Raw genomic sequence first — 21,990 nt, forward strand, 5'->3', positions numbered from 1 at the left:
GTCGATCGGGCATTAAAATTTATTACACTGGCAGTTTATTTAACTGTTAAATTTATTACACAGGTGTTAATTAATGAATATTACCACACGGTTGTTATTGCCACCGAGAAGTTATCAAACTCCGAGGCGAAGCCGAGGTGTTATGATAACTTCGCGGGCAATAACAACCATGTGGTAATTTCTTTAATCAACACCTGTTGCGATCATTTCAAAACTGAACACAGTTTTATTGGTTTTTCCTTTTCATTTATTGAGGACAATTACGTTTTCAAAACTAAGTGATAATTCTTCGGATCTGTTCTTCCTTTTGTCCTCATGCGCCCCCTCCCCCACGCACCCACCCACATACACACACACACTTACACACAAACACATGCACACACACACACACGCACTCACACACACAAACACACGCATACAGACACACACACACTTACGAACGCGCACGCAGATGCACAAACACACACACGCACCCACAGAAACACCACACACACGAGTGCACATGCACGCACAAAAGTACACACGCACCCACGCGCGCACACGCACTTACACACACATACAAAGACACACACAAACACACGCATACACACCCACACACGCACAAAAACACACACAGACACACACACACACAAACACACACAAACCCCCACACAAAAACACGCACACGCACGAACGCATGCACACACACAGACACACACATGCATAAGCACACACACGCACGCACAGAAACACAACACACACCACACCACACACTCACCATACACACCACACCACAAACACCATACACCACACACACACACCACACTCCACACACACCACACCAAAATCACACACACACCACCTACACACCACACACACATACACACACCACACAAACTCACACACCACACAAACACACACACACACCACACACAAACCACACACACCGCACACAAACCACACACACACACACACCGCAAGCACAAGGTTATCAAACTGTTTCCATCATTAGACTACCAGTTTACCACACACAGACACACACACACGCACGCACACACATACACACACGTGCACAAACACACACGCAGGCACGCACACACACAGAGACACACACACCGCACATACATCACCCACACCACACACACACAACACACGTTTTTTAGACTACAAGTTTATCAAACTGTTTCCCTCTGTAGACTACGAGTTTATCACCACTCTTTTATCGCCACTGTTTACTTAGTAACAGTGGCGATAAAAGATTGTGATAAACTCGTAGTCTAATGCTGAAGTGTTTTTCCAGTGTCGATCGGGCATTAAAATTTATTACACTGGCAGTTTATTTAACTGTTATTATCGCAACAGGTGTTGATTAAAATTGGATACAATGTCCTGACACCAAAGAGTAGTTCAGAGTAGTTGTAACCACTCCACCCATTTGTAACCATTTAATTAAATACTCGGCTAAATAGTCGTCCTGATATTTTTCTGGTATTAACAATAGTGTAAATTAAAGTTGGCATTGGGTAAAATGGCAGGTTGGGTAAGATGGCATTGTGTAAAATAAAATTTGATACAATGTCCTGACACCAAATAATTCAGAGTAGTTGTAACCATTTCATCCAACTTTCCAAACCAGCTAATATTATGAAATACAGCATGAAAAACATAACCAACTCATTTCGGCGAATTGCTCTCAAACGACAGGCGGAAAACCCCATGGTCCGCCCGGCGGAAAACCCCGAGCGAAGGTCCAAATCGCTAGGTGTAGGAGGATGGGCGAGTGGATGACTGAGGGCTGCCTTGAAAATATGCAGTAACCTATTATCAAACACAAGAGAAAGTTCAATGGTCCCCAAGGCTGGAAAAACTCAAAAATGGACGAAAAACTCGAAAAAGATTGCAAAAATTAGTATCATTTCGTATCTTTATTTTTGGAGTACCACAACATATAGCTCACAAAGAACATAAACAATAATTATGTCTGGCTAAAGACCTTTATCAACTTTGGCAAACGTCAATTGAAGACTATCAAGCAAAAAGACTCGAAAACGGACGAAAAAAAACGTGAAAAATTGCACCATTTTGGTGGGCTCAGAAACTCGAAAAACGAGCTTTTAATTCTGAATAAGGGCCCTCTCACTAGATGCAGCAATCCAAGCAATTGAAGGACTCCTAAAGCCAGATATGAGCCTCTAATGAAATTAATGCCCACTGGGGGTTACGTGTTCATCCCGTTTTGAAAGATCAAAGCCATGGAGAAATGTGCGAAAACATCCTACAAAAAATACCGAGCACCGATACAATCCAATTCTTGGATTGTAAAAAACAGAGCCTAAAGTACTCCGGAATTAATCTTTTTGGTGTGGGTGCGCGCTGGTTTCAACGATGTGCAGGGAGTGAAGGAAGGGCTGATGTGCGGGGGGGGGGGGGGGTGTATCGATGAAAGGGTTTCAAACTCCAAGAATTACCCTTCACGCCATGAATTTATGTCTCCAAAACCGTTTCGGTGAACTGCATACAAAGATTCGAGTATTCCGGAAGTCTCTTAATACCGTCCGGGCGCTAACTGTATATCACGTTTTCGAGGACGAAAAGTCAACAGTGTCAGACAAAAATTGGTCAAGCAAAAAATCGAATATTAAAAGACCACAGGACTAATATAATTGTACTAACTTCGTTTGAGAGCAATTAATTAGTCTTACAGACGAGAATTAGCAATGAACTTAATTACATCTCATTTCAGGTGCTAATACTCAAAAAAAGTTTCTGATCATTATAACAACAGGGTAAAATACTGGGTATTTTTTCGACACAAGTTTCTGGTATTGGATCAAACTAAGGAATTTGAATATAAACCGACCAATGGACTACTGCCGGAAGAATTGCGTTGCAACGACAGGCGAGGCAATTAAATTCAGGGGATGTAGCCTAGATCAATTTTTCTTCATGGGTGCAAAAACCTTTCGCCCGCCGGTATTCGAACCACTGACCTCCCTAACAGTGACCCTAAGCACTTCCAACTGCGTCATCAGAACCTTATTCGTGACGTGCTGCAACCAATTAATATTAGCAACAAGCTTTACGTCGGAGTGAGAGCAATAGAGATTACTCAAAAATGAAGAACGAAAAGTCAAAGAATAAGAATGTTCTAGAAGAAAAGCACAAAATTGTCAAGCAAAAAACTAGCATAAAAAGACCAACCCGCTTACAATAATTGCCGTAAACTTCGTTCAAGAGCAATTAAACATTTTATAGTGGCGCCAGCTTATTTGTAAGATATTTCACTGAACGAAACCAACGACGAAGAGTCAGAGTATGTGTACCACCACAGTTAATAGACTTACCTATAGATAACTATATTGCTCAAAATTGTTGCCATTAATTGCATTAACGGCAACCACCACAAATTGTGCATATACTTTAGATTAAAGCTGATTGATCTCAAACATAGCCGACAGATTGCCGGAAAATAGCCGCGAGAGACGCTTGTGGTTTTCCATCAATTGAAACAACTAAAGAAATAAGATAGACATATTAGCCACCAGTGCTTTAATAGACCCCTAGACTTCTTGGTTAGATTCGGACTGTCATTTTTTGAGACACATACGCTCTATAATGAAAAAACCTTCAAAGAGCTTTTTTAAAATACATATTCGAAATCAAAAGCTCAACTTTCTAATAATCAAGATTTAGGGCAAATACGTTTGGCACTACTTAGATGCACATTTTAACTAGTAAATGTTCATAAAATTTAAGTGCATTGAGTTCAGAAGCCATTTTTTGAGTGAGACAAGTCACACAATTGACCTAAAAGCAGAAATGTCATGCAAAAAAATTTAGACTGCAAATGAAAAAGTCAATTCCAAGAAGTCAGGTCGCAAGAATCATCGATGGAGACGACGAATTGGAAAAAAATAGCCCGACAAATTCCGGAAACGGCTCGAAGAATCGTTCGTGTTCTTGAAAGAATTGCCTTTTAAATCAACTGGTTACTACTAAAGTGACTACTAAAAGAAAAAAAATTTAGTCAAAAAATGAAGGTAGCCAATAAACCTAACTGAAAAAAATTGCAGTACTCCTGTATATAAAACCAGCCAAATTTTATGTACACAATTGAAAACATCAAAGCATGCGAGCAGCACAATTCAAGCCATATTAGGCTCCCAAAATTTTATTTTGAAAGAAAAATTTAAATACTGCAAGAAATGCCCGACAATTGTTACAAAATTTACCAAATTCCGTAAGTTCTCTCAATAGAAACACTATTTTACAAAAAAATGAAAGCGAAAAAACTAAACAATGACTAAAAAATAATCAAATCGAAATTAATCATGAAAAAGACTAAAGAGACAGAACAATATTTAAACGCAAAAAAGCCCTAAGGATATTCGCAGAAAAAGAGTGTAGTTAAAATTTGTAAAAGGTAAGCTACGAAAACCTATGTGCCATATAATGAAAAAGTCAATTCCAAGAAGTCAGGTCGCAAGAATCATCGATGGAGACGACGAATTGGAAAAAAATAGCCCGACGAATTCCGGAAACGACTCGAAGAATCGTTCGTGTTGTTGAAAGAATTGCCTTTTAAATCAACTGGTTACTACTAAAGTGACTACTAAAAGAAAAAAAATTTAGTCAAAAAATGAAGGTAGCCAATAAACCTAACTGAAAAAAATTGCAGTACTCCTGTATATAAAACCAGCCAAATTTTATGTACACAATTGAAAACATCAAAGCATGCGAGCAGCACAATTCAAGCCATGTTAGGCTCCCAAAATTTTATTTTGAAAAAATTTAAATACTGCAAGAAATGCCCGACAATTGTTACAAAATTTACCAAATTCCGTAAGTTCTCTCAATAGAAACACTATTTTACCAAAAAAAATGAACGCGAAAAAACTAAACAATGACTAAAAAATAATCAAATCGAAATTAATCATGAAAAAGACTAAAGAGACAGAACAATATTTAAACGCAAAAAAGCCCTAAGGATATTCGCAGAAAAAGAGTGTAGTTAAAATTTGTAAAAGTTAAGCTACGAAAACCTATGTGCCATATAATGTTAAATCAACCGCAAACAAAAAACTTTGAAAAATTCAAAGTAAAAAGACAATAATTAATAGTTCAAATCGATAATCTTCAATTTAGGGCGAATCTTCAAGGCAGGGCGAATACAACTATAGGTCTTAGAAGAATGTTGGAAAGAAACATGCTAGATTGTGGAGAATACATACATAGTGAAGAAAATTAAAAACTAATTCTCAATTTCTGAAAAATCAAATTAAATTATCGGATAACTGAATTCGAAACTCTAATCAAAAACCAAAATGAAAAAAAATTGAGTTAAAAAACATGTATTTTTTGTTATTGAGCGATCGAGGTAGAAGAGCATTACCTAGCCATCAAATATATATATTTTAAAAATATTCGAAATATGGTAAAAATTTTCACTGATTTTCAAAGAGCTATCGCCAAAAACAATTCAATTAGCAACAAAACGCAACCAAAAACACCGACGGTGCACCAAAAGTCTTTTTATAGTAAATAAACTCAAAGTACGAAAAAAACTTTAAAAACTTCGACAAAAACCGACAAAATTGGATTATTATGTTTACTATTTTATAAAACATAAACTCCTCACGTCAAGAGAGGCATCCAAGTCGAGAATTATCAAGAAGACGTTGACATTTTGATTAATTTGGTACAAAAACTCCGCTCAAAGCCAAAAATGAAGAAATTAATGAAAAAAGTAAATAATTGAGAAATGTGGGGCCCATTTTGCACTTGAAACGCATTATTAAGCTCTCATTGTGTTATCGATTTCAGATGCTTGCATAATCAAGCCGCATCTATCAAAATTTATTTCTACAAAAAATGAAGTTACAATTTAAAAAAAACATGGGCCAAATTGAACGAAAACACGGCTAAAAACTGTTATCTATATGCGACAATCTCGCAAAAACTCTTTTCAAAGTCAAAAAATCAATCACTGAACGCAGCGCATGAACAAAAACTTCTCTCGCTCAGAAAAAGTTCGTTCACACGGCAATTTTACTTACTTTCACTATTAGGGCAAAACGCCGTCTGAACAAATAGTACTTCCGGTAAAAAAACGTAAGCAAACCAATACTCCTCTTCGAGTCGTAAAAACCACTATGTCCCCAATAATAGCCGCTATCGCTTCGCGGCTATTAAACAAAAATTCTCAAACAAAGAATAGCAAAACTCAAATAGTAGCTAAACTATATTCCAGAGCAACTAATAACTTGGTTATGACAGAACACGGTTACTTTGGTAAATGTTAATTATCTATTATCTACAAAAGAAACAATGCACTCAAATGAACGCGGCAGCTTCTAAGCTCACTACTATCAGATGAATGATAAATACAAAATTAAAAAAGCGAGGAGACAAATTAGTTGCAGCAACTGATATGTTGGTCACTCATTCACGAACATCATTATGATTAGAGTTACTTTCATCACTATGTCAGAGAGAGTTGCGTGCAAGTAAACCGACGTTACATCCAATACCACACGTTTAAGCTAAACTTTGTACTGGGTTATGATATATTCATATCAAAAAGACATGAAAGACTGTGGCATCGTCATTTGAAATCAGAGAGCGGCTGAGAATATTTAATTCATAAATCTTTTACCAATTCGGGCGAAATACGAATTGCAAAACATTCTTCCCTTTTTAAAAGGAACGTTTGGATTGACCACCACATTAAATCTCAAAAGATTCAGATTTTTTAATCGGCTAACTTGAACATCAATTTTATTGCGCGCTACCGTCTACAGTAAAAGTCATAACAATACATATTACAAACCACAAAGGTGATTGAGCATCAATGAGATATCAACTAAAATGAAATCGACACTTTCAATTACCATTTCAGGTGAAATCATTACCAGGATTTACATTGAACTTAATCGAAAGTTTTGTTCCGAAAATCTTGATCATGTAAGTTTCCATTAATTAAATTTGATATTAAATTGCTCATATTGTTTCAATGTCTGCTTTGCGATTAAAAGCATCATTTTAAAAAGACGTTTATACTGAAAAGCTAACAGAAAGGAGCCGACGGTGTCAACATTATTCGGAACTGTTTCCTTTTCTCCTTGTGAAAAAATTTGTTTTCATTACCACGTGGATGAACTAATGTTTGTTTTCGCAAAGACATATCCGAAAACAGAGCTGGATATATCCATTACAAGGTATATATACCATTGTGAAAATATGGTAGGTCATAATGTACCGGAGAAAACAACACAGTTTCTATTATTCTCAGGGCACGTCGATTTCAACTAAAGATCTGACTCTGCAGAAACTACAGTGAATAATTCAAAATGTTAGTTAGCTTTCGGACAAACAATTGCATAATGATTTAAGTCATTGAAGGGAGTAATGAAGCACAGGACAAACATTTGCATCTCAGTACATAATACGCTAAGCATAAAAGCACATGCATTAAAGCATAACACGTGACAAAGGTTGCAGGCAATTTTACCCTTAGCATACGTTTCCTCAAACTAAGAACTTCAAACGCTGAAAATCGATAAAAATCGGTTCACGGACCCATTTAGTAAACCATTCTATCAAAATCTTTGGACAAAATTTGTCAATGACGCGGACGTAGCAACTGCAATTGATTTTTTGTCCCCCCCCCCCCCCCCCCGAGGTTCCTTTATTCAAGTCACTCATTAGGTCACCTCAGAGAAGGAAGCCTCATTAATCGAACTCAACAATTACATATTTACTACCCCTTCCTTCTATTTCCCAATACTCGACCCCAATTCCCTTCTTATCGACCAACAACTTTCAAAGAGTCGCTTGCCTAAATGTCTTTCCGTTGGAGGCAGAGATTTTGTTATACTGAATCGGCATCCAGATTCTTTTTTTCGGCTCTTTTTTCCATCATAACCCAGTTAAGGTAAGGGGGAACGGGATGTTTTCTACTATCGTTTCTTTACCGATATATCTTACCTCGGGGATATACGCTCTATGCCCATTCTGCTTGGTGGAAGCTTTTATTAAAATCTGGATTATTTAAAAGCCAGAATCGCGCCCTATGAGGAAACGGCAACAAATTAATTTAGTTTATACGGCAATAATTAGTCTGTCCTATGGCAACATTAACAGTAGTAGTAAGTTATTAGTTATATTAATTGCAGACGATCACTTCACATGACACGATTATCACAGCTGAGCAGGATAGGACTCAATGAGAGTTCGTTTGGACGAGAGACCGATAGCATCATGCAACATGCAGTCAGTCCAACGACTCAAACTTTCTTCCCAATTCTTGACACCTCACATTAGCTGATTTTGTGATCATGCAAGTCACTCAAGCACCAACAGTAGCGCTAACTGAAACATTTGTACGGTTAACATGCATTTTTAGCCATGCTTATAAAAAAATGCATAATAGAAGAATTGCTTGCAATCAAACACAAGGCATCTCAAAATCGGCTAACTTTAGGTTAACTGCGCTGAATTGAAAGCCGTGCAACAGTACAGGCATGGAAAGGTGCGTATGCACAATAAATTCGGACCCGATCCGTCAGCTATCCAAAATTAGAAAAGTAGCCAGAGAAAATTGCAGCTCGGCATAACAATTCTATCTAAATCTATCGAAAAGTATCATTTCAAGTTAAGCCCATCTAGAGCTCATCAAAATTTGAGAATTTAGGCCAATTCCACTCCTTAACCCTAACCTACAGTATCTGCGTCTAAACTTAAAAACTCAGCTTGATTTTAGAGAAGGAAAATATTCAAGATGCTAAATTTCGAGATCTTCTCTCGATAATCACAAACGTTTTCAAAATTTCAAATTTTTCACAACTTTCTAAAACTATGATTTTCAGGTCTCCCTAATCTCCTCATCTTAATATGCCTCGAACCATCACAATTTGGGTTTAAAAAAGTTGAGAATATAATTCTGGGAATATTTTGGCAATTTGAGCTCAGCCTCGACCGCAATCGCACTCGCGGTTAACCAGACGATATTCTGGCGAATGCAGCATCTAAACTGAAATTTAATACACTTATAGCAATTCTTTGCTCTACCAAACTCTACTGCACCACTTTAAAGCAGTGCCCGAAAACTTCCGAGTACTCTTTTTTGACCCTGACAGTGCTCAATGCCATTCGCAAAAATGTTGAACGCATTTTAAACCCGTTTCAGTTGACATGGCAAGTGAAGCAAGTCACAGGTGAAACGAGGAAAGTGAAATTAATTGAAAAAAAACAGAGCCAGAAGTCTTCAGGAAACAAATCGCATACCGCGAGGAAAAACTTTCAACTTTCCGTCTTAAAGTCTTTCGTTTACCTTAAAATCAGTATTAAAAAAACTCCGATTTGGAAGACGGAGCATAGCGAATAAGATTAGCAGCCAACTTCAGAGCAATTGCTCTTAAACCACAGGCGAGGGTTGCCTTTGCCAGTTGTTAGCTTAAGCGCTTCATCTTAGAGAGCAGGCTAAACAGGCAGGGGTAGAAAAATTGTGGTAGCCGTGAGGGGGTGGGATAGAGTTGGTTCAATTTGGGAGAGGTTGTCAAAGATGGGGGGTGAGGTACAGGGAGCTCTCCATCTGGGAGACCAAGAAGAACAAGATCTACAAGTTCAGTGAAGCGAGGAAGAAAGAAGACTACCAAGCCAAGAAACCCCAGTCAGTGTACCACATATTCTGTTCAGAGCCGCTGGTCAACTGTGCATCTTTGAGCAGAGCAGAAGTTTGGATGCAAAAAATGAGCGTGAACCACTGGGAAAAATTCGAGGATCGTACAAAAGCTTCGACGCATCAGAGACAGCCAACACTGCAAGACAGAGGGCGAAACCGCAATGCACTTCATTTTAAGATGCCCGAGTTGGGAATGCAATCATCAATCCAACAGACCCCGGAAAACCTTTCGAGATTCCATTAAGTTATTCGTGGACATTGGGATCTTCGATACCCAGCATAACCAAAAGCGGGTTCCCGCAGAACTAGAACGAGAAGGGGGTGTTGTGAACTCCAAGAATTGCCTCTCAGAAGAAATTATGTTTCTCATCAGTTTCGGTGATTCGTATACTTTGGAGACTATTAGGAGAGCTTCATAATGGCTAAACTCCATCGGGATTTATCAGTTTATTGCATTGCTAAGGACAAAAAGTCACAAAAATTCGTTGGTCAGACGAAAAAATGGTCGTTCAAAAACGACCAACATGACTAAAAAAATTGCTACAAACTTTGTTTGAGAGATACTAATCACACTATCAAAAAAAATGAAAAGCTCTTTAGGTGTATGGTTATCTTAAACCAAAAATTTGACTTTAAACTGAATTTTACAATAATATTTGCAAGAACATTAGCAAAAATCTACAGCAACATACAGAGTATATGATCTTCAAAAAATGTGAACCTGATTAGCAGAAGAAACAACCGACTGTCGCCGGAAGAACTGCTCCCGAACGACATGGGGAGGTATATTTGCTTTGGTTGAAAGTAGCTTAAGGATATAGGCGGGGGTTAAGAATGAAGGGAGGGATCAATCCAAGATCGCTTTTAAACCATAAACATCTGCTTTTCAAAGAGTCCCTCAGCTGCTTCGCTGAACCGTGCAGAGCTTAAAGCTCTAAGAGAGCGGCTATGACACTTAATACGCTCGCGTTGCTCCAGTTTATCACGTTTTGAAGACTGAAATTCCACTAAAATGGCTACAGCAATCACTAATTCAAAACTATGTACAGAAAAAATTTTGCATGAAAACAAAAATACACACACGTTAACGATAATTGTTTCAAACTTTTTCCAGAGCAAACAACAACGCAAAAGCAATATTTTTCAATCTATGATGAAGCAAAATTGAAATCTACTATGTGTTCGAGGATAAAGATCAGAGCAAAAATGGAAAAAAAGTACATATTCAAATATGTGCGTCGAACATTTCAAGCTAAGTAAGATGACAATTCCAGTGCAAATTGACCTAAACATTGAATAACGACCCAGTATCATAAAGATGAGATTAAGATCATAAATTTTGAAATTCTATATTTGTTGACAGAAGAGGAGAGATCACAAATTGAGACAGATACAACTGACCGACGCATTAATCTAAACATCATTTAACTTAATGCAACGAATAAACACTATCTCTTACTTTTTACAACTATTATTACAACTAACCTCGAGTTTGTTTGGAAGTTGTTTACACTTCCGTGGGTCATTGGGGCTGAGTTGGCGGAGACGTAGCTCATAAGGGGAGGTCTTCCGCTGTTGTGATGTGCCCCTCCTCCCCCTGTGTTATTGCTCCCACTGTGTTGGCTGCTGGCATTGTGTACTGCACTTCGACCCCTGTGCTTGTTGAGGAAACTTTGATTGGAGGAAGAAGAGGCAGATGATCCTTGGTGGGTTGTTCGTCCTCCAGATCCCCCTTGGTGACCAGGTAGTGAACTGGCCGAACTGGCTAGTCTGTTGTCGGCACTGTGTCTCTGTAGTTGCATGCCCTTAAACGCATCGAGTTTGTATTTGAAGGTATTAGATAATGTTTCAAGAGTCTAATGCCACACAGTATACTAGTTTTAGTAACGCTCAAGGTTAACTAAAGCTTTACAAGTAAAAAAAACCCAAATGATACTAGCGTCCATAATACACCGCTTAAATATGAAACGAGTTTCCACTTTTCAATTTTGTGGTGCCCACCAATTAAATCTGTATTCTGCCATATTTTCAGTGAGAGATGATTAGATCACATTTTGTTCCATGTTCTCAGTGCGAGATGCATGAATCATCAGTTAGCTCATGCATCCATCATTAGTACCATAGATCATGCAGTTCGTGAAGAGTACCCAAAAGAAACCGATCACACTCACACAAAACTGGTAAAAAACAGCTCACAGAGGTCACATAACAGCTCGCGACGTAGTGGATAGCAATAGGCATATACGCCTGGCTAAGTTGAGTGGCATATACGCCTGGTTATTAACAAGAAGCCACGAGTGAATTCAAACGGCCAGACGAAAAATCACTCAAGCAAAAAATCGCATCAAAAGAGCAACATGACAAAATTATTTCGGCAAACTTTGTTTGAGATCAATTACGACAGAATTTAAAACATACCCGGCAGATTGCCGGAAAATAGCCGCCGTTGATTCCAATAAGCATGACTGGGATTGAAATAACAGAAGATATTGAAAAAAAAAAGATTTTCGTACAAAAACATTTTTTTAAGTCCGATTTATTTTGATGGCATTTCGTAGTTGAACATACTTCTGTTTCTTAGAGAGAGGCTACAGGGGCTACTATCAATAACAATCAGCATTAGAGAGAGGTAACTAATACTTATAGGACCGACGTTCAAATAGCGGGCATCTAAAATTGGGCTTTATGGGTTTATCCCGTTTCTATTTCTGACTTCAATTTTTTATACTGACTGTTCATTTTGAATTGCTTTGCTGAGCAACTGATGTTCAAAATCACTTTTAGCAGAATGAGAGAAGAGAGAAACTAGCCTAGAGAAGTCAAAAAGATTTCACGCAAAATGTTGAAAAGGCGGCAAAATGAGGTAAAGCGAAACATTTTTTTATTCGACGAAGTAAAAAAAAAAAATAGGAGCGCTATAATAGCCGGCTGAGAAGATGAGGGCGGCTATTAATGACCACAAAATCTAAATCACCATACGCAAAAAAATCTTAGGAGCTTTCTCACTGCCTTAAGTCAGAAGAAATCAAATCTTAAGCTTGTTCGCTTACTTTAATGCTTCGGAAACACCCAAAAATGGAGCTTTACTAACTTTGTAATATAAAAGTGTGAACAGGTCATAATATAATCGAAAAACTTAAATCCTTCCGATTGGTACATTACAATAAGTACGTAAAAAAGAGCTATCAGATTGCCAGAAAATAGCAGAGATAGCTTTGTAGATCTGAGGTCTGCAAACATTTTTTAACTAATTGTTGAGATGTCACATTTTGATTTAGACGAAACTGTATAACTTGTGTTGTCTCCATCAGCTGCCCTCAAATTAGCTTCTATTAGAGTGACATTCTCAGTTGACCTGATCTCCTTCAATAAACGTAATCAAAAGTGAAGAATAATATTTTTGAAAGTGAGGTAGCACGTGACCAAAAACAATCACGCGAAAAAAAACAAAAAAATTCGCTACTATAAAAAGCAAAAATGACGTCACACATGAAATTCAATCAAAATTGCATAAACGAATGATCGAAAAGCAGATGTGAACTGAGCTCATGACGTCTTATGGTCTGAAAACAGAATAAAAACATAGCATGACAAGTCCAGATCTACAATTAAAAAAAATCAATCAAAACAATTGAAAATATACCCGGAAGATTGCCGGAAAATAGCCGCCATTGATTCTGATCGATTGGGATTGAAAACACAGAAAATGAAAATTGATTTTTGCACAAAAAAAATAAGTGCAAACTATTTTGATATCAATCATTCCGTAGTTAGATATACTGCTGTTTCTTAACGAGGGGATACAGTTCATATACACAAAATCTGAGAGCGAATCGGAGGGAAAAGAAATAGCTATACTCACATACCTTTTACCGAAAAACTTAAAGCTGAAAAATTGAGAATTGCGGAGCGTGCGAATCAATTCCAATAATTTCTTCTGGCTGCAACGCCTATTATTGGTCAATGTGCCCGAGAAAAAACTCTGTTATCATTAGGAGTTCCTATCCTTTTACTATTTTCATTAGGAACAATTGTATGACGGTTGGATGCGGCAATAAAAACCCACTTTAACAAAAGCTTTAAAACCAAAGAAAGCAAACTCAACCGACGAAAGTCGAACAAATTGCTCTTGAGCGACGGGTGCCGGTTAACTTTGGTAGTCCCAGCCTTTTGTTAGGAACAAGGGACTCTAACACTCTTAACGGTCCGAATGTCAATTCCGATAGGAACTTTGCTGAAACACGGATTAAATGCACCTCGAAATGACTTCACAGATCAGACTCAAAATTCTTCTACAAGACGTTCCTGTGACGTCAACAAATACATAACAGTATACTCTATAACTCAAAGGCATTTTTTCCTCAAGTAAGACATTTTATCTATTGTACACAAAACTCTACCTTAATTATTAACAGAAAAGACCAACATTTTAGCTTTCGAATAAAATCGTCATGAAGCTAACAAACAAGCATTAGTTTGTATTCCAAAGCGCATTCTACAGTGGTATTTTACACACTTACAAGTGCAAGTGAAGGAAGCAACACAAAACTATCTTTTGCCCATGCATAAATGAAAACAACAGCACTAAAAGTCATCATGAGGTCAGTTAAACCAATTGCAAATCTGAGCACATAGAATGTTGGCGGGGAGGGAGGGGGAGATGATATGGTACTTACGAGGTTGTACCAGGCAGAGACCACTAATCTCTCCTCTTGGTCTCTGACTACCCTGGATTTATCTCTCTCCTTCTGCAGCCAAACACACATACAATCATGTTACTCACGAAACATACAATGATGTAATGAGGACACCATAGAAACATAGTCACATAAATCAGTTTCAGATCAATCTAAAGACAGTCAGTGATTAAAATATACAAGGGATGTGAAAGAGTTCAGAAGCAAACAATTTTGGGGATCTGTTTTTCTATTTTCCGAGTCAAGATCAAATTGAGCGAAGTAATCAACTGTTTAACAGTAATTGGCGTGAACAAGTACAAATTTGATCTTATCTAGTGGGATAAGCGATTGATAATGTTGCAACCTGCAAAATCTTAGAACAGTTTGAAATTAACAGGGCTGCAACACAATCACTTTTTCCTCCTTACAGCTGTTTTCCAATAGATCTAGCTAACGCTTACAGCCAAGAAAACACACTGGTGCAACAGGTTATGACCTTATATCACGCTCTCAATGCTCAAAAAATTTTCTGTTATCAATAAAATCAATTCCAGCAAACATACTGGCTCCTCGAACTGATGATTCAATTGCAATTTCAGATCCTGGAAGCTGACATCAGAACACAAATGTGAACATTATTGTAAAAATTGTTGTCAATAGGTCTCGGAGCAATGAAGCTCTTACCTCCAACTGTTGTATCATCTTTTCTTTATCTGTCAGTTGGTTCTTGAGTGACTGGATCTCTGGAGTAACTCCCGCCTGTGTTCTGGGATCCAACACTTTTACCACATTCTTCGCCTTCTCAAGGTATTTCTTGTACCTGAAATCGCAGCAAACGTAGAATGAGTAGACAGCGTTTTCAATTACATCAAATTAGTGACGACAACAATTGAATTCCCGTTGATTCCCACCCAATGCTTAGTTGGTGCATGTTAACGCGCAATAGAGCTATGTTATAAAATTATAACAATGTCCTCATTGAACTCTAAAGGTTAGGGTGGAGGTCTTAAGAACTTGGGAAATTATGTCATTTTACGAGAACCGCATAGCTGTTCGAGATGTCGGTCGCAATTTCGGAGTAAATTTGGCAGGATCAGGCTTTAGAAATCTTGCATTTTAAAACTTGCACGTGAGCATTTCAAGCGAGCGATGACAATCTGAGATTGCTTCAAACTGACAAATAGACAAACCTGAAAATAATAAACTATTGACAGAATTTTAAGACGCATTTAGTTAAGCAGACAAATGCCAGGGAAACCTGGAAACTTTATATTGTCATGTGGATTTTTGGGTCCACATATTTTCCACAAAACGTAAAGTGACAGATTTGCAAAGTTGTATATTTCGGTGCACTCTCCATTTTACTATTGTCATCTACCTGCCGCGAAAAGAGTTCAGGTGCTCAAAAAACATGAATAGGAGTTCATTTTATATCACGCAAAAATCAAGAAGTCAAGCGTGCAGAAGTAATCGGAAAAGTCACATGGCTCAAAATAATTGCATGCAACACACAAACGACTATAATAATTGCTTCGAACTTTGTTCCAGAGCAATTAATCACGTGCTACTAGCTACATTTGCAAAATTCTCAATATGTTAAAAATGACTGGAAATTTATTTTAAATTGTTGCCACCAAATTTTATGATTCTAAATAAATTTACTAAATTTAACGAAACAGAGATTTTTGTTCGAAGTGAGTGTGACGTCATATGGCTGTAAAAAAATCCTAAACAATAGGGAAAACATGGTCAGCAGAATTAAGGAAACGACTTGAAGCATTTTAACCCTTGTCGTAACAAGAATTGCGGAATTGAAATCGTTGAAGCAAGCAGAAAATAAACATAGCTGCAAGAAAACAGCCGCAATAGCTTCGTAGACCTGTAGTCTCAAAAAGATAATAAAGGAACAGACCCAAAAAAAAACCTTTTCAAAGCTTTTTATGTTATTAAGAATACGTTTAACCTATTGCTACTTATAATAGATGCCCTCAAATACCCTTCATTTAGAGTGACACGCACTTTTTGAATTAAAGTAAAGAAAAGTCAATTTCAGAGCGTGGAAGTCATTTTTGAGAGTGAGGTAAGTCACGTGTGACCAACCTAATCACGCGAATGGAAAAAAAACCCGCTCCACTAAGAGTGAAAAATGACGTCACGCACGCAATTCAGTTGAAATTGCATGAGCGAATGAACAATAAGCATATTTTAAGTGATTATGACGTCATATGGTCGTAACAATAATCTTGACGACGAAAAAACCAAGAGAAGGCCAATAATAGCTTCAGCTATCGCTTCGCGACTATTAAAACCATAGCCGGCAAATTGTCGGAAAATAGCCACCATTGCCCCCGCTTGACGCACATTGGGATTGAAACAGAAACAAATAACAAGGAAGAGAAATTCTGTCAATTTCTATATCTCATTATTTTTCTTTTTCTGTTTCAATCCCAATGTGCGACAAACGGGTCAATGGAGGCTATTTTCCGGCAATTTGCCGACCATGTTTTTAACAGCCGCGAAGCGATAGCTAAAGCTATTATTGGCCATGTCGGTTTTTTTTCGTCGTCAAGACTTTTGTTACGACCATAAGACGTCAATCACTTCGAATCTGCTTTTTGTTCATTCGTTCATGCAACTTCAAGTGAAGAACGTGCGTGACGTCATTTTCACTCTTAGTGGAGCGAGTTTTTTTCATTCGCGTGATTAAGTTTTTGGTCACACGACTTACCTCACTCTCAAAAATGACTTCATCACTCTGAAATTGACTTTTATTTACCGTACGAGTCACTCTAAATGAAGGGTATCTGAGGGCATCTATTAGAAGTATTTGAGGCATCGTTTAGTCAAATGAGAGAATTTCTCTAAGTGTCAAAAAAAATTTATTTGGTGAGCAAATTCTGCATATTCGGTTAGGTTCTAAAGATAAACTTAATTCAACTTCTAAAACTGAACGCTATTAAGCATAACACTAATGCCAGCTAGCAAACACTAAAACGAACTTTGATAACCTAATGCACTTGACTTAATGACCGGCTTCATAGGCTTTACATCCTGTTTCTTTGATCTTTTGATTTTGCTCTTCTGACTTTGACCGAATTCACATTGCGTAATTCCATGCGTGAAATAATTTAACATCCATTCAATTGAAACAGTGAGTGAGGTAAGTCAGAATTCAAGCGTGAAAATCGTGACTTATTTAAAACGAAAAACGTGATCAAAAGGTAAAGCCCATTAAGAAAAGGAGAGCGCCTAAATAATTGCCGTTGAGAGACTGACGGCGGCTATTAAAAAACAATTACGACATCTTTCAGAAGTCTTGCAATAATGGCAAACAGAAAAAAAAATCTGAAGGCGATAATTAATACCCAACGAATCATCAAAAACTAGCTGTAAATTCTTGAAATAGTAAAACTTTTTAACATTAGATATATATCTGCAGAAAATGAAACTAGCCAAATTTTGTAAAAGAAAAACTCATAAATCGTATAAACTTATCATGCTAACAAGCACCACGAAATCACTGCTCGCAAAAGTTCAGAACTAGGCAATCAACTCTCAACCCTGCCACCTAAATCATACGTTGGGAAAGCATAAGGTAGATAAATTGTTAGAAACTGAATAGAATTCTTAAAAATGAACTAAATTTTAATTTCCAAGAAAACATATTCTGTTGGCCTGAAAACAATTCAAAGAGCTTAGTTGTTCTCTCTTGAAGACTTCTCTCCTGATGACAAATTAGTTCAATCCCACGTTAAAATTAAAATTCACCAGGAAAAAGACAAAGGAACATTATTAAAACTCACAACGCAAATCACAGTATCAAAACTTAACTACAAGAAATTTCACAAAATGAAATCTGTCCTTTCAGTTACAACTATATTTTGGAATTCCTACACATTATCAGAACTGATGTATAGTAAATGAAATCAACAAAAAAAGAAAAATATAAAAGTTATTTAAGATCTGAACAAGCAGAGCACAAAATTGACCATCATGGCAAAAAATCATAATAGATACTTTCTTGCCAAATACTAGATATTTGTAGACACATTGTTTTGAAAAAAATCATAATTAGTTAAAAATGAAATTTAAAAAACTATTGCAGAGAAAGAAGACATTTCATTGTTAAACCTTGGATGTTCATCGAATTCAATTAGCTATCTGCCTGTCAAAATAACTCAGGGAAAACTAAATTCAAAGATTTAAGACTTGAAACATTGCCAAAAATTGGAAAAAATGTCAACCACCAACAAATGAATTATTGAAAACACTCAAAATTAAATACCTGATGGAGCACGGAAAAACGTTTCGAGTACGCAAAACCTGAATCAAAATAAAAATAAGATCAATAGGTCAAAAACTACACTAAGGGAGGGGGGTCAAGCGACTGTGAGGTAGGGTTGTGTGAGAGTTGGACGAGAGGGAAGTCAAATTGTCGGGTTGGAGGAGGGTGGAAGGGGGGTTCGGGTTCACAGAGGGGGTCAAACTTTTAAGACTAACAGCCGCCCTTCACACCTTGAAATTTCTCAAAACAGTTTTGGCTAATCAAATACTTAAGAAACCAGTAAGGCGTGAGGCTCTAAGAGAGCTGCAAGCTGCTCGGCCACTTGATGCCCTCCGAGCGTTACATGTTTATCCCGTTTTTGAGGACGAAAAGTCAACTGGGTCAGACGAAAAATCCGTAAAGCAAAAAATTGCATAAAAGACGACAGGACTAATATAATTACTACAAACTTCATTTGAGAGCAATTAACAAAAAACCTAAAGTCGAGTAAACTAAATAATCGAGAGACGTCTCATAAATTAAAACCAACGCAACCAAAAAGCGTAGAGAAAAAGCTTAGAGAAACAAACCGACTAATGTCGGAAGAATTGGTCTTGAACGACAGGCGAGGCAAATTAATTCATGGGCTGTTGCCTAGATAAATTTCTCTTTATGGGTGCAAAAATTTTTCCCACGCTGGGATTCGAACCACAGACCTCCCGCTCACTCACCAGGAGCACTGCCTACTCGGCTATCAGGCCCTTCCTGCTATCGATTATATTTCAGCAACAAGCTTGACTTCGGAGTGAGAGCAATAGAGTTCACTCAAAAATGAAGAACGAAAGCGTGAAAAAGTCACTTGAGAAGTCCAAGAATGTTGTAGAAGAAAAGCGCAAAATGGTCAACCAAAAAATTTGCATAAAAAAGACCAACACGTTTACAATAATTGCTATGAGCTCCGTTCAAGAGCAATTAATTAGACTTTATTACCTATCCTCCATGAGTTTCATGTCGTTTTCCTTTTTGGACAGGAGGTCCTTGTTGGCTCTCAACTTGTCTTCTGTTTCCTTTAGCTTTGCCTCCAATGAGTCCCTTTGTAACTCCACCTTCCGAGACCCACTTTCCATCTCACGTGCTTTGTCCCTTAAAAGAGCAAGACAAACATGTTGATTAGGATAAGAGTCCAATCGTCAATAAAAAAACATAACCCACTAACGTCTGGTGAATTGCTCACAAACAACCGGCGAGCGGCTAGCAGTAGGTGGCACAGTAGGCGCGATTTGGAGCAGGGGCGGGGTTGGGTTTGGAGGGGGGGGGGGGGTTGGTGTAAAACCTTTGCACCATGATTTTGTCTTTTCAGCAGCTTCAGTGAATTGTTCTCAGAGCTCTAAGAGAGCGGCTCAGCGACTTAGTACCTTCCCCGTTTTACCTGTTTATCACGGCTTTGAGGACCGAAATTTAAAAGATGAAAAATCGATGAAACGAAAAATCGCATAAAAAAGATCACAGAACTAATATAAATGCTACGAACTTCGTTTGAGAGCAATTACTCAACTGATTTTTTTACCTGTCCCTTTTTAACCTACAAATTTAGTATGGAGTCAATTCTCGTATCTTGAACTTTCATGAGAAACTTCAAAGGCAACCACTTTGAAAATTCTATGCCTAAATCCAATGTTCAGCGATGTTTTCAGCTTTTTTGTTATCTTAGGATATTGAGATCATATTATTATAAACTGCACCCAAAATCACAGATCTGAGAGCACCAATGATTGTGCCCAACGATAGCTTATCTTTCCCCCTCGGCATAAAACAGCGTTGTTTGTCGTTTTTAGGGCCACTTCAACAGCAGAAATATGCGTGATTTGTTCTATGAGGCTTTTACTCACATGTACTCATGTAACTTCTTTCGCATCTCTGTGAGCTGAAGGGAGGAGGAGTCACTTGCGGAATGGGAAGAATTCAACTGTGACTGCAACTCTTCCACTCGACTCTCCAACTCCATTATCTTGCCATTTGACAACCTGCAACAGTAAAATCCACTGTTTCAAATTGAACTGACATCAGAATGATGCTTCTGTATTGTTGCTCTACCCTACGAAATTCTGAGCAACTCTTACAGCAACTTCGAAGTCTTCAATTAAAATTTGAGAACTAACCAAAAACTAAAAATATCTATTTGATCGAGGAGACCCCGACATCCCACAATAAGTCGACCAATTTTACTTTATATAAATATTTTTGATATTTCGGTACAAAAGCATACAAAATTTGGTTTTGAAAATTAGACAATTCTCTGACAACTAGATGATGCCAACAATTAGCTGTTTTGTCTAACAAAGACTGAATAGCCTAATTTTAGAAAATAAATAAAAATAGAATATGAATCTAATAATAAAATCATTTTGGTTTCACCTGTTTTCACTCTCGAGATCAGCGCGTCTCCTCTGTTCATCTTCTAGCTCCCCCTTCACTAGCTGTAGTTGCTCCGCTGCTTCTGGATTGGAACCCAAGCTTCGCTTTAACACCCGGTTCTCGGCCGTTAATCTGTCACAAAAAATACTCAAAGCTCCGAACTAATTAATTTTCAAAATTATTCTTTTTTCCTTATATTATCACTTTTTATATCCAACTGTATCGTAAAAAAATCTTGAGGCAAAGGACGCACAGAATACAAGTTTCAATTTATAAAACTCGCAAGCAGTCAGCTGCGCTTGCTAACATTGCGATTGAAACAGATAAATGAAAATAAGCAGAGACATATTGACATTTTAAAATTTCAAACATTCAAGAAGTGTTCTATGTTATGTTCTTAGGAGTAATCACTTGATGACGATATTCTTTAGTTATTGGAAACAGTCTTAAACAAATAAACTACTCAATGGCTGAGAAAATAAAACAAGTAATTTCAAAACGAGAAGAAAAGGTCAAGAGCATGCCGCAAGAGAAAACATACAAAGCTCTGTACAAAAAGGTAGGACATTCTACTACATTGTATAAATAGTCTGCCTATAAGCTTTTCAGATTTGTTTTTGCTGATAAACGTTTAAATTTGGGAGCCAACAATTTTTTCAACTATCCCATGTTGCACCGAGATAAAATTGTTCTTTTTCGACTAGAAACCTGCATTGAAAAGTTTTGAAGATTGGCTGACGACAAATATAGTTCTCACATTTTCTCGTTGCGGGAACAGCCAGATATTTTCTTTGTTACAAAATTTCAGAGTATAGGTAAAAAGGAAAATAGGTACACGATGACAAACATAACCGACTAACGTCGGGCGAATTGCTCTCAAACAACCGGCGAGCCGTTGGCTTCGTCAGTAGCTAGCTACGGTTTATTGAAGCTAGCGCTAGCTTGATTCGACTCTTCAACTTTTAGTTTTC

General features: G+C 37.5%; 1 protein-coding gene across 3 annotated transcripts in view; it reads right to left on the reverse strand.

Moving 5' to 3' along the window:
* The window catches only part of LOC142341782 (protein Hook homolog 3-like), an 84,468-nt gene that overhangs the window by 18,915 nt on the left and 43,563 nt on the right, over positions 1–21,990 (reverse strand). For 2 of the 3 annotated variants that reach the window (XM_075393005.1, XM_075393007.1), the window contains exons 15-20: positions 21,020–21,151; positions 20,494–20,628; positions 19,595–19,747; positions 15,025–15,160; positions 14,338–14,409; positions 11,147–11,466 (exon numbers count right to left, since the gene is read on the reverse strand). In XM_075393005.1, coding sequence (XP_075249120.1) covers positions 11,147–11,466; positions 14,338–14,409; positions 15,025–15,160; positions 19,595–19,747; positions 20,494–20,628; positions 21,020–21,151 — 948 coding nt within the window. The remainder of the gene's footprint in view (positions 1–11,146; positions 11,467–14,337; positions 14,410–15,024; positions 15,161–19,594; positions 19,748–20,493; positions 20,629–21,019; positions 21,152–21,990) is intronic. The other variant, XM_075393006.1, reaches the window with a different exon arrangement.

This window comes from Convolutriloba macropyga, chromosome 6, assembly GCF_964194025.1.
Source record: "Convolutriloba macropyga chromosome 6, txConMacr16.3, whole genome shotgun sequence".
In the NCBI taxonomy this organism is placed as follows: domain Eukaryota; kingdom Metazoa; phylum Xenacoelomorpha; order Acoela; family Convolutidae; genus Convolutriloba; species Convolutriloba macropyga.